At 52.7% G+C, this 12,772-nt stretch overlaps 1 protein-coding gene across 1 annotated transcript; it reads right to left on the minus strand.

Annotated features, from left to right (window-relative positions):
- Window positions 1-5,878: 5,878 nt before the first annotated feature.
- LOC136142139 (uncharacterized protein CXorf49 homolog) lies at window positions 5,879-9,723 on the minus strand. The gene is made up of 5 exons (XM_065900187.1): window positions 8,236-9,723; window positions 7,420-7,576; window positions 6,814-6,890; window positions 6,502-6,547; window positions 5,879-5,919 (listed from the first exon to the last, which is right to left on the minus strand). Exons 1-5 carry the CDS (start codon window positions 9,721-9,723, stop codon window positions 5,879-5,881), a joined length of 1,809 nt encoding a protein of 602 aa, XP_065756259.1.
- Window positions 9,724-12,772: the final 3,049 nt, after the last annotated feature.

A 12,772-nucleotide genomic window follows, 5' to 3' on the forward strand; every position in this document is an offset into this window, starting at 1 on the left:
TGAGGCCATGTGACTGGCCTCACCTTTTCTGTCCATCCTAGCATCACTCAACCTTTTTGTTCCTTCCTCTACCATCTGCCAATCCAAGGCAGGCATTTCCACTTCTCTGCTTATGGGCCATCACTTTCTCAAAGTTTCAAAGGGCCAGTCTGGCAGTGAATTTCCTCCATCTCCGGGAGTCCTTGCCCGTGTGTTAAATCCCATGGCATGAGAAAGCGCCTCCGCTCAGTAAAACTTGCTTATCCTCTCGTATATTCCTGTCCACTTGATCCAGCACCCTCAAAATCCAATCCCAGTGATACTGCCCTGCTCCTGCCAGTACGGCTTGTTATTTCTTGGTGTATAATTTCTTTTTCCCCTTATCAGGCTCGGCATATCCCAGTGAGTTTATGGAGAAGAGATGAGGGTTTCCCTGGGAGAGGCGTCTGTCACTTTGTGGGGGAGCGGACTCTGTAGCATCTACCAGCACAGGGCATGTGTTAGCTGTTGCTGGGGAAGGATGGGCCACCCTGCAAGTTTTGAAGCCTCAGGACGTTTGGATCTGATAAGCCAACGTTTGGAGACATCCATGCCAATATACCCGGCCTACATTTCAGAGTCTGAAGTTTTTCCAAAAAGGGCCCTGACCTTCCCATAACAGGCCTGTGTTTGTCAAGGATGTATACATCTGTGGAGTTCTGCACTTATTGTTATCGCATAATGTGTGAGCTACTCAGCTGTCTCTGCAGGAGGCAAGGGCATTTTGTAAGCCACCAAGAAAACCCCATGAATCTTACACTTGGCCCTTAACTGTTTGGTAATGTCCCTTAGTTTCTCATTATGTCTTTGCAGGGTGCCAGTATAACAGTGATGAACAGCCGCCTCTGCCCTCCCTATAGACATAGTGCCCTCCCTACCCTTCAAAGGCCTGAATCATCTCACAGGCCACAAGTAAGACCCTCCACTGGGATATTTTTCAAGGTACGTATGGATACAACCTTAAGGAATCAGGAGGTAACCTTGTGCTAGAGATTATCCATGCCCCACATAACACTCAAAATGGTACGCTCTTTGTCATTTGGGCAGTGAGTGAGCTGGTCCATAAACCCCGTCTTATAGCTAACTTCTCAGACCACTCCTGGTACCACTTTTGTTAGTTTGGGTCCTCCAAAAATACGGACACCGAGGCATGATTGGACATGGACGAACATGATGGGAGAATGGCATGTGAAGGATAAAGGAGAAGGAGCAGGAATGAGTCTTCTTCTTCAGGGTGTGATGCGGGTCTGACGTCTGTAAGAGAGACGTGGGGGAAAGGAGGGTCAGATAAGAAGAATCTCTGATGCAGTTTCGTTCTAACACTAAACTTTCGTTCAGTTTAGTTTGGTTTGTTCAGGCTCATGTGGAGTCCCCAACCTACAGCTGCCATTTAGAGGAGTCCCTGTCCTGCAGCAGTATGCCCCTGCCATGCTCAGTCACTGGCTGGGAGCTACCCAGAGGATGTGGGATCTTGGCACAAACAATGGTGGTGCCAGAGAAGTGGCAGCTGGCACTTGCCAATCTACTATGTTCCCTGCAGTGGATTGGAGGGGCATGTTTCTATGGCCACCACGAGGAAGTAGAAGTCAAAGAGGACTAACATTTCCGTTTTGAGTGACTTTGTGGTGGGGAGCATAAGGACACAGGAAGTAAAGAAAGATTGGGAGGGAAATGATGGGATTTTGGATACATTAAGGATGTGTTTCTTATAGGACATGCAGGTGGAATTAGCCAGAATGCACTTAGAAATTTGGTTCTGGAACACCAGTGAGGGGTCAAAGCTGGAGAGGGATACAGATATGGGAGTCATTCATTCCCTCAGTAAACTTTTATAGCAGTGTTTTTTCAAATGTCACCATAACCTTAGAAGTTCCTTGCATGCAAGCTCCAATTCCTTTCCCTTCACCCTCCTCAGAAGTAACCTCTATCCTTTGTCTTCATCATTCCCTTCCTTTTCTTTAGTTATTTTCTACATAGGTTCATATTCCTAACAACGTTGGTTTTGCTGCATCCTTTGGTCTTTATGTAAATGGAATCATCTGTGTTGTTTCTGACTTCTCCCGTGTGATACTGTGTAACTGAGATTCATCCCTGTTGTCGCACGTGGCAGGCAATTGTTCATTTTCATTGCTGTACACTCTTCCACCAAATGAATATACAGTAGACTCTCATTATCATGATAGTTATTTGCAGTCTATAAAGTTGCCATGAACACTGAATTAGGCAATCCTGAAACATTGCTGCTAAGGGAAATATAATTTCAAGTTCCTACCATCCGCTGGTCACAACATTTTCATCGACTGATTGCTGCGTAATCATGTTTCATGTGTGTTTCTGTGTAAAGGGACTCCTAACCGCAACTAGAGAAAGCCCGCGCGCAGCAACAGAGTCCCAGCGCAGCCAAATAAGTAAATAAATAAATAAAACTTTAAAAGAAAGAAGAAGATCACAAGATGATCCGGGGAAGTTGAGGGGGTACTTGCTGATCATGGACCACCTTCGCTCTCACCTGATGACCTTGCTTCCCATTTCATTGAGAGTATACAGGCAATCAGAAACAAACTTCCCTCATTCATAAATATTTTTCTCTATTTTGGATCATTCCTATCAGCATACAAGTATGTTGTCGTTTCTCCCAATTAAAGAAAACCTTCTTTTGATTCCAATTTCCCTTCAAGCTACACCATTTTTCTCTGCTCACCTTCACATAAAAACTCCTTAAGAGTCGATGTATACTTGCTGTCTCAAATTCCTCTCTTCGCCTTCACTCTTTCTCTCCTTTCCATTTAACAATTCTCTATTGAGGGCTTACAAGGTACTGTTCTAACACATGGTGCTACATCACTGAGAAAAACTGATGACGTTCCTTCCCTCAAGAGCTTACATTTCTGTCATAGGCCAATTGGCAATATTTTCTCAATCTTCAACTATGTCCATTCCTTTGTTGTTGGAAATCATTTTCCTGGACACAGGTTCAATCTTTATTGGTTGCCTAGAGTGTTGCTCCTAGAACACTCCTTTACCAAACCCCTAAGTGGGATCTTCTGCTTCCTAGAATTAATGTCTTCATTGTTCTTGGTTTACCACAGTGTTTTGATGGGACTCATTCTCCGGGTACCATGGGTGATAATTTCTTTTAAGACTTTGCATGAACAAATATTACCTTTAATATTACCTTTAATTTCATGCTTATTTGATAGCTGATATATAATTTCAGGCTGAAAAGGTTTCTGACTTTCAATGTCACTTTTGAGAATGCTGGTACTATTTTGCATGCTATTATGATTCCCAAGCCTTTATGTATGACACATTTAATTTTTTTAGTTATATATATTTTGATTTATTACATAGTAAAATTAACTTTTTTGTTTTCAGTACCATGAGTTTTAGCACATGGACTGAGTTGTGTAACTATCACCACAATCAGGATACAAAAGAGTTCCATCAGCCCCCAAATCTCCCTCATTCTGCTGCTTTGTAGTCAAACCATCTCCCCCATCCCAAACCTCTGATAACTGGTGATCTGTTTCCCATCCCTATAGTTTTACCTTTTCCAACTATTATACAAACACAGTGACACAGTATGTAACATTTTGAGACTGGCTTCTTTCATTTAGCATAATGCATTCGCGATTCATCCAAGTTGTTGCATGTATCAAGAGTTCCTTCCTTTGTATTGTTAGAAAATGTTTCATTTATATGTATGGTTTTATTCGTTCATCTGTTGAATAACATCTTGATTGCTTTCAGTTTGGGGTGACTTTGAATAAGGTTTCTATTAACATTCTATTAGCAATCATGTTAACATTCTATTCACATCCATAGTGTGCAGTGGGAAGCGAGTTCCTGTGATGGCTGTCTCCAGCCTGTAGTTAGCTTCACTCTCCCCAGAGTGTCTGCAGGGACACATGACCTGGAATGACTGTCTCTACTGGTCAGAGGCAGGTCCAAGGTCTAAGCTAGCTCTGTTTCCTCGAAGTGCACACACACTCATTGGTAATGGCCTCAGCTCAGTGGGGAGCAGTGCCGGAGCAAGAGGGGCTAGAACATAAGCCTGGTACAGGCTGGGTGGGGCACTGGGTACATTCTAGGAATCAAGCCAGAGGCCTGGGCAGCAATCAAGCCCACCTTCTCCAGGGAGGGGTTTGAGGGGAAGGATTAAGTCCCACGAACGTTCTTTTCTGACCCTGAGGTCTGTGACTGTCCCATCCCACCTGTGGTCTGTCCACCTGAGCTCATGCCATGGACTCTGGAAGGGAGTCAGGGTGAGAATATGGGGGAAGGGTGGACCCAAGTGCTCCCCATTGTCCAGGTGCAGTCACTCCTTACTTCCCATCGTCACTGCACCCATCCTGCCCCTGTCCCGGGTAGCTCATGTTGGGTGGCCTCATATATGGGTCCCCTGATTCTAAGATGAGCTACTCTGAGGAGCCACCCTTCCCATTCTCATTCCATCCACACCCACAGTAGTTGTCAGACATCATAGGATCACAGAGTAGGATCGAGAGCCACCTCCAGCGAATCCAACATTTCGAGCATCCCGACACCCTGTCGTGGGGTTTGGTGACTTCTGCATCATCCCCCTCCCATGTTTTGGGAATTTAACGACAAGCCTTGAACAAAACAGATCCGACTCTTGCTTTTGTTCATTCGATGCCTTCCAGAACCTGGACCAGCCTCTACTCCCTTTACTCCCTGAATCACATCTTTCTCCCTCAAGGGAGATTACCCCTGATTACATTTATTCACACACAGGGACACACAGTCACCAACCTTGAATGGCCAATCTACCATCATACACGCTTTTGTGTAGTAAAACACTGGTCTTTCGGGAAGGCTGTCAGGCAGAACCACCCTTGCCTCACTCAAACACAAATCTGTCCCTCTGAGTCTCAGGCTGGTACAGCCCTGGGTCCTGGTTGAGGGAAGGAAGTGCTCCCCAACCTCGAGTGAGGGGGAAATCGAACATGGAGTTCAGACTCAATCTCGTGTGTTCTAAAAAGGCAATCTGTGAGATTGAGCTGGGACACGGAAATATCATTTCCAGGAAAATCTGTGTCATGGGGCTGGTGGAAGAGTATTTGACGGGGACCATGCAACAACACACACCGACTAACCACACTTGCCATAGAACCTGACGGGCCAATTTCCACTCAAGGGTGTACAGACGACCCGGCTGGAGGACGGTGGTCAGCTGGCTACGGCAGGCAGGATGTGAATGCTTCCAGATTGGAGCTCTGGAAGGCGGTCATGAGTTCCTGCTGATGGGAAGGGTGAATGGCAGAGATGAATGGGAACCGCCAGACCCCAGAGGAGGAGGGGGGTTTGGAGAGAACTAGAAGAGGGCCTTCGGGGGAAACGGAGGACGTGCCAATGTGGCCAGGCAGAGCACACACAGGACCCAGACCTGTGGCACTCCGCTGGCTTGTCTGCAGGGATGGTAGCAGAGGCTGGCCCAGAGTCCCCACCACAGGATGCCAGAGATACCGTTCTGGAAAAGGCTCTGAAGTGGAGCAGCGCCCCGCCCCAGGCCCCTACCCCGACCCCGACCCCTACCCCTCCAGAGAGAAGGCAGAACACACAATATGAGAGGTACTTTAATTGGAAACTGCTGTGAAACTGGGGCGGGGCGGGGGCAAAACAAGGGGGAGAGGAAGCCCTAGGTGAGGCAGCACAGGAGCGAACGAGCTTGGCCACAGCTCCAGGGCCCCAAAGGTACCAGCTGCTCCTCTTGCAGGAAGACGCTGGGCTCAACATGTGAAACAGCAGAGTCAGGGAAGAGCCTCAAGCCTGGGCCAGCCCTCAGTCCTGCTCAACAGCCAGGACTGTGGGAAGGGGTACGGTGTGTGTAACACTCACTTCAAAGGGTCTGCGACTTGTCAGCCAGGTACTGCATGGCGGCTGCAACAGGGACAGGCATTACCAGGCGCTCCAGACACAGGGATATAGAAGCCTGTCCCCCATCCCCCTGAGGAACCGCCTAGCCCTGAAGCCTTAAACCCCTCCAGACCTGATGCAAAGAGCTCTGGGCCTGATCACTCCCTAACACCCAAATTGAATGTGGAACCGGTTCCTAAAGGGAAACAAAGTGTGCCACCAGCTCTCATGCTGTGGGCCGTGCCACAACCACTCAGAAGTTGTCACACACACAAACAAACAATCCAACAAGAACCTTAGAAGCCACACCAAGCAGCAGTTCAAGGGAAAAATCAACGAGGCATCTCTAAAAGTCCTATCAGAAGGACATTCCCTAGGACTGGTCTGGTTGTCAAAGTGTGCATGCAGTCCAGACAGTACTTTGCTATTTGTACACACGCCTAGCTGTACATGCACAGCCAGCTCCAGGGCGAGGCCTGAGAGGTTCTCCTCCCCACAGGGATGATCGTCCCTGCCAGGCCCACCGCACCTGCAGCCCACCCCCACCCCAGGTGCCCACCCGGGTTCTGCACTAAGACACCGCTCTCCGGCCCTGGTTCCTCATACCAAGTTGCTCCTTAAGTTCGTCTACTTCTCTCTTTAGCTCGAGACACTAGGCCAGCAGACAGAGGAGGAAGAGAAATGATTAGTATACTCTGGCCTCCTCTCTCCTCCACCTTCTCCACTCCCCCGGGCCCTCCACCCCAAAGCCGGGTGGTTAGACTGGCAAGGGCTCCTCAGTGGAAAGAAGGTGGGCTCCCTCCGTGGGGTACGTGATGGGGGCAGGGGAGGGGTCGCCCACACATGTCAGCTGAACTTGGACCCAGATCCCACCCTCGAGTTTGGGCCTGCATTTCCAGGATGCAGAGGAAGCATTACCCAAGGACAGCAGGGCGTTCCCAGTGGCTGCTGCTGCGTTTCCGGTCTTGGGGGATGGTCAAGTGGCTCCCGGTCACCTGAGAGGGAAAGGACACACAATCCAGCTTCCCAGGCTCCCAGTGAGGTGGAAAGGGCCAAGGGGGCTCTAAAGTGAGGTGAGGCAGCACCACCCTCTGCTGGCAACCAGCCGCCCCTGCTCTCCCCAGCGGCTGGAACCTTGTCTCTGGGCCTGCCTCCCCTGTTCCCCGGGGGCAGCCATTTCGCCATTGTGGTCCCCAAACAATGTGGCTCTGGATTCGACCCTCCCAGAGCTGCAGCCACAGCCAGCACTTGGGAGAGCAATGTGGCCGAACAGGACTTAACAGAAAAGGCTGTTCCCCTGCAAGTCTACACCCGGAACAGCTGTTTGGGGCACTGCCACCGTTCACCCCGGACGCATAAATCCCACACAGAGGATGATGTGGCTCAAGGCCAGCCCTGCCAGCACCCCGTCTCCTGTGGGAGAAGCTGCCTGGGAGCAAGGCTGTGCCCCCAGCTGAGACAGAGGCAGAGGTTTCTGTCCTCAACCCCTCTTCCCTCCCCTCATATCAAACCCACGACACTCACCTGAGGGGGCAGGCCCCCTGGGCATGACTTCTCCCCGGTTCAGGGCCAAGGGTTCTGAGTTTCCTGGATCTTGGGGGCTTCGGGTGTTGACGTCGCCACTGCTGGCTTTTCTACGATGCATGCGCAGACAAGATGTCCCTGGCCTGTGAGTTAGCAGCTGAAACAAAAATTTCTCACCGATTTGGACTAAGGATGTGTGTGTGTGTGTGTGTGTGTGTGTGTGTGTATGTGTGTGTGTGTGTGGGAGAGAGCGAGAGAGGGAGAGAGAGTGAGAGGGAGAGAGATGTGTGATTCCCGCCAGGGTGAGGCAGGGAATTGGGAAGGGAATTGAAAGGCTGATCTCATTAGCACTTTCACCCTCTGTCATCCCCAGGCCAGCAGGCAGAGCTGATCTAGGGACAACAGTGGGACACTGAGAAAGCCCAGGCCCCCTGCAAGGAAGGTCTGGGGAACAGCTAGGAAGGAGGATTCGGGAAGCTAGTGAGTCTAAATGCTGAGGCTTTCCGGGGAAGCTTTTAAGGGATCCCCCTACCCAATTCAGCTACCAGCCCTCCCTTCCATCCCAGCCCAAGTCTCTCAGAGGAGGCTGGAAAGAGGCCAAGGGTGGAGAACCGGGCCCAGGATACCCGAAGTGCTACCTTAATGTTTGTCCCTAGGAAAAGGAGCCCGATCTGGCATCGTAATGACCCAGTGACCGAGGGGCACCCAATGCTGACCTCTGAGGAGTGGACAGAGGCAGCATGGGTGAAGACGTGTGCCCTGGGTGCTGTGGGGGTGGGGAAGAGTGGGGAGAGAGGAGGAGCATGGCCTACTCACCTGGCCCTTTGGGGCTGGGTCTCTATTTGTGTCCTTATCTTCTTCCGACACCGCCTCAGACTCCCTTGCCCAACTGACCACGGATTTCTTCCCAGCGCCGCTGTGCTTGGACTGTTTGGTTCCCGAAAGGAGTAAGGTATAACTCTTGGGTCTCCCAGGCTGCGGAATACCAGAGATTGGGGGGAAGGTGGCCGGTTCCACGGGAGTTGCCGAGATTCGCTGCCCCCGGGAACGGAAGGTTCCCCCCAGGGCAAGTTTGGATGCTCCCCCGACGGATTTCTTCTCCTGGGCTCCGTTCTTCCTAGGAGTGACCCGCGGCAGGCCACCTGCAGCAGCAGCAGAAGCAGAAGCAGAAGCAGCAGCAGCAGCAGCAGCAGCTCCCGGGTAGCTGGGCTTGCTGCCCCCCTTCCCCCACAGCACGCTCTGCATTTTCTTAGGGGAAGAGATGCCCTGCTCTCCCACGCCCTGCCTTTCCACAACCGAAGAGAGTCCTCGCGGAGCCGACGACAGGGAAGAGCCTGTCACGTGAAGGAAATTCTCCCTGGCTTGGAACTTCGAGTGTCTGGGAGTGTCCCCGGGATCCTCGGGTCTGCTGGGCTTGGCCTGGCCTCCTCCTCTGGGGTAAGTGCTCACCGTCATCAGCTGTGTCTCACTGAATTCATCTGAGGACTCGGAGTCGGACAGCAGCCAGGTCAGGCCTTCCGCGGAGCGCCGCTGGCGATCCGCAGCCACGTTCAACCTACGCTTAGTGCCTCTCTTAGGGTTCCCCAAGGCTCGGCACGCTTCAGGCCCACTGAACTGGAGAGGGCTGGCTGGAGCCGTCGGCGCCTCCCCACAGCTCTGGCCGGGCTCTCCTCGACCGCCGGGAACTTCCTCGTAGCTCAGTGTCAACACGGTGGACTCTTCGAAGGCGGTGGAGCTCTCCGGGGTCGGGTATCTGCGGACGCCCAGCGCGTCCTGGTCGGTCTGCTGCTGCAGGTTGGCTTCCTTGGCCTCCTCAGACTCCTCGATCAGGTCCAGGAGGTCCCTCGCGTGGACATCTGGGGAGCCAGGTCCGCCTTCGTGGCCCCACAGCACCGGCCCTCGCGCTTCCAGCATCTCCCGCTCAGACTCGAAGCCCTCGGGGTCCGGGTATCTGCGGACGCCCAGCACATCCTGGTCGGTCAGCTGCTGCAGGTTGGCCTCCTCGGCCTCCTCAGACTCCTCGATCAGGTCCAGGAGGTCCCTCGCGTGGTCATCTGGGGAGCCAGGTCCGCCTTCGCAGCCCCACAGCACAGGCCCTCGCGCTTCCAGCATCTCCCGCTTCGACCGGGAGCCCTCGGGGTCCAGGGAGCGGCCTCCGCCCTCGCCGCTCCGCGGCTCCCCAGGCTTGGGACCTGGTTCGGGTCCCCGCGGGACTGCGGGGCCGGCCGCGCGGACGCCGGCCCGCTCCCTGCCCTTTGGGCGGACACGCCTTCTCCACACAGACACCTCATCCGGGGAGCTCATGTCACGACCCGGGCGGCCCCGGAACCGGGGCGACGGTCGATGGCCCGAGTCGCGGTCGCGGTCACGGCGGTGTAGGCGTGCGGCGCTCAGAAGGCAGCGTCAGCCACCTCACGCGCCGCACGAGCTCGCCTCAAAAGAAAGGACGCGCCACTTTCAGCGCGCCTCCCACGGCCCCGCAGCAGCCTCCTCATTGGTCAGGCCCCCGCCAACCAGCGGGCGCCTTGTTCGCCCGCCCCCTCGAAGCCTAACCAATGGGGTCGAGGGCCTCTGGTTTGCTCGCAAGCCCGTGGGCGGTCCGGGCAGTTGGCTGGTGAAGGGGATGGTGGGAGTGCTTCCCTCTGTCAAGCCTCTGGGCCCGCCTCCTCCTGTCCGGCCTCCCCTTTCCGGTTAGAGTCACAGCTGTGAGTCTCCGGTTCCCATCTATACAGGGGGTCGAGGGCGTCAGGGAGTGAGGGTGCTGGGATCCAGGGGTGGTGAGGATGAAACGTCAAGATGGAGGCGCTGGATGCCTAGCACGCGCCGAAAGCATTTGCCAGCCTCCCTTCCACCGCAAGCCTTACGACCCAACAGTAGAATGGGCACAGGAGTCCCGCAGTCAGTGATCTGGGGTCGGCCAGAGAGCAAAGGGATCGTATTTTCGTTCTGTAAGGTCTCTGTCTCAACTGCTCCATCAAATGTGGCTCAGCAGACATTATTGGCAGGCGGGTTTGCCGGATAGACTTGGGGTTGGCCTCGCTCCATCAGCCCTTCGCCCTCTCTGAGGCAAATTCAAAGAAGAGGAAATCGCAGTGGCCAGTTACGCCCCAAAAGATGCTCCCCACCGCTGATCCTGGAGATGTGAACTAAAACCACGAATCGGGTTTCACACACTAGGTTGACAGCCTTCAAAGAGCTTAACCATTCCGAGGGTGGGAGAGCTTAGGAGCAAACCCCTGTGGCGGTGGTGCAAGAGACGCATTTGGGAGGTAATTTGGCAGAATCCATTGCAAGCAACTTAGTGCTGGCACGGACTCTGTGCCTGGCACGGACTCTGTGCCTGGCACTCTTCTAAGCGCTGGGCATAAATAATAATGCATCCGCGTGACACGCCTTTAACTATAGTACCAACTATTACTGGCCTCTTACCGGTGAGGAAACAGGCACTGAGAGGTTCGGCCACTGGCCCAAGGTCATTCGGCTCGTGGGGATCAGCGGCAGGATTGAAACCAATCAATCTGACTCCAGAGTCCTTGCTTTTAGCCCAAGATCTTTAAAAGGAAGGAAAAAAGAATCTATTTCCTCTATGCTCCTGCAAGTCCGCTGCCTGGTACTTCTTCCGGAGACACGCTGGTACCTGTAGTGTACAAGAACACATGCACAAGGGTGTTGGTGACGGGAAAAACTGGGAACACTCCAAATTCCCGTCAGTAAGGAAATGGATGAATGCAACGTGGCTTAGCATCCAGTAGCATAAAGCGTGGCAGTCCAACGGAATGCATCAGGCCATTCTCACAGCTTTCGAAAGCATCCGCCTGACTTCAAACTGCAAGTTGCAGAACGATGGCTTTGGATTCACATTTGTAAGTTAAATCACTTGCGTGCGTGGGCACACGCACACACACCAGTCAATCCTATGTAATATATGAGAATTCATTTAAGTATATGTACAAGTATGTTTCAAAGTTTTGAAGGACGCACAACCAAGGCCTACCAGTTGTGATGGCGGTGGGTGTGGATAGCCAGGTGTCTCTCAATTTTTCTTGGAACTGTCAGTTCTCAGCTCCCCTGAGCTGAGCAGTACTGATGTCTGGGGAGTGGTGCCTCCCTTGGTTTCTATACGGCCCATGGGTGTTAGAATTTCCCTTGTCTGCCACCCAACTCCTACTCTGACACCGCTCCATTCCTCCCATACCTTCCTTCTGCTCCTTCCCGTTCATACTCCTCTTTCTTCAGTCTCTCTCTCCTGCATCCTGCTCTGGCTGACCTCCTGGAGAGTCCTGTGGTGTCTGAACCCCTGTTGCCTGTGGAACTCAAAGGCACAGTTTTCTGGGTCTGCACCTGAGAAGCTGGCCATGCTGGGGAAGTTTCAGAGCAGGGGAGATTGGGTGCACTGTAAATCTGCAATCCTCCTCCTCGAGCCTGCCCCCGATGGTGCCTGCCCGTTTGTGGATACCGCCCGCTTCCACTTCTCCCAGTGACTTTTTAAGTCATGGTGTGCTCTTTCAGATATGTTAAAATGGATAAGGAAGGATATAGCAAAATCTCCTGCATCCACCAGCACCCTAGGAAACATTAGCAGTGGATTCAGTGGAAGCCTCCATCTCCCCTCTCACCATTTCCATTCCCTTCCTCCCTCCCTCAGAGAGAGACTCCCGGAACTTCTTCTCACCTTCTCCACTCTCTTCGTCCCTGTGGCTCTCCTACCTCCTCTTCCCCTGCATCCCATACGTCTCCAATGATGTCACTAATCTCTGCTTTAGCCCCCTATGCTCACCAGGATCCAATACTGGTTTTGACTTACTCTCTTGGCCTGGGGTGGGAGCCAGTGTCAGAGGTTCCTCTTGGCTTTCCCCACCGGGATAGCTCTTACCCCACAGAGCAGTGACCCAATGTGGAAGTCATTGCTCCAACTGCCAAGTGTATCACTTATCATTATCAGCTTGGGGACTGGAGAAATGACCGCTATTTTGGTCCAGGGACCCCTTCAGCTCACTGTGAACTGGTCTCCTTTTAATGTCAGGGCCTCATAAGCCCCATTCTAATGAGGCCCCATCACGACACTTTGGGCCTCCTGGATCAATGTCAGCTCAGATCCTGTGTCCAGTAGTAGTAGAAGTGTCTGGGTCTTTTTCTAGCCTCGGGGTACAGTCACCTGAGAAATGGCAGTCATTCTCTTTAGGGACGGTCATAACCCACTGCCTTTTTTCTGGATCCTTCCTCCTCAGGACTCATCCACCTCTTCAGTGGGGCCGGTCTCTGAATTGGCTCAGGACCAGGAACTGAGCAGGAGACTGTGGCTTTGTAGCGGGATGATGGCCCTCCTTCTCTTGCATTCTTGCCTTTTGCTGGC

This window comes from Phocoena phocoena, chromosome X, assembly GCF_963924675.1.
Source record: "Phocoena phocoena chromosome X, mPhoPho1.1, whole genome shotgun sequence".
In the NCBI taxonomy this organism is placed as follows: Eukaryota; Metazoa; Chordata; class Mammalia; order Artiodactyla; family Phocoenidae; genus Phocoena; species Phocoena phocoena.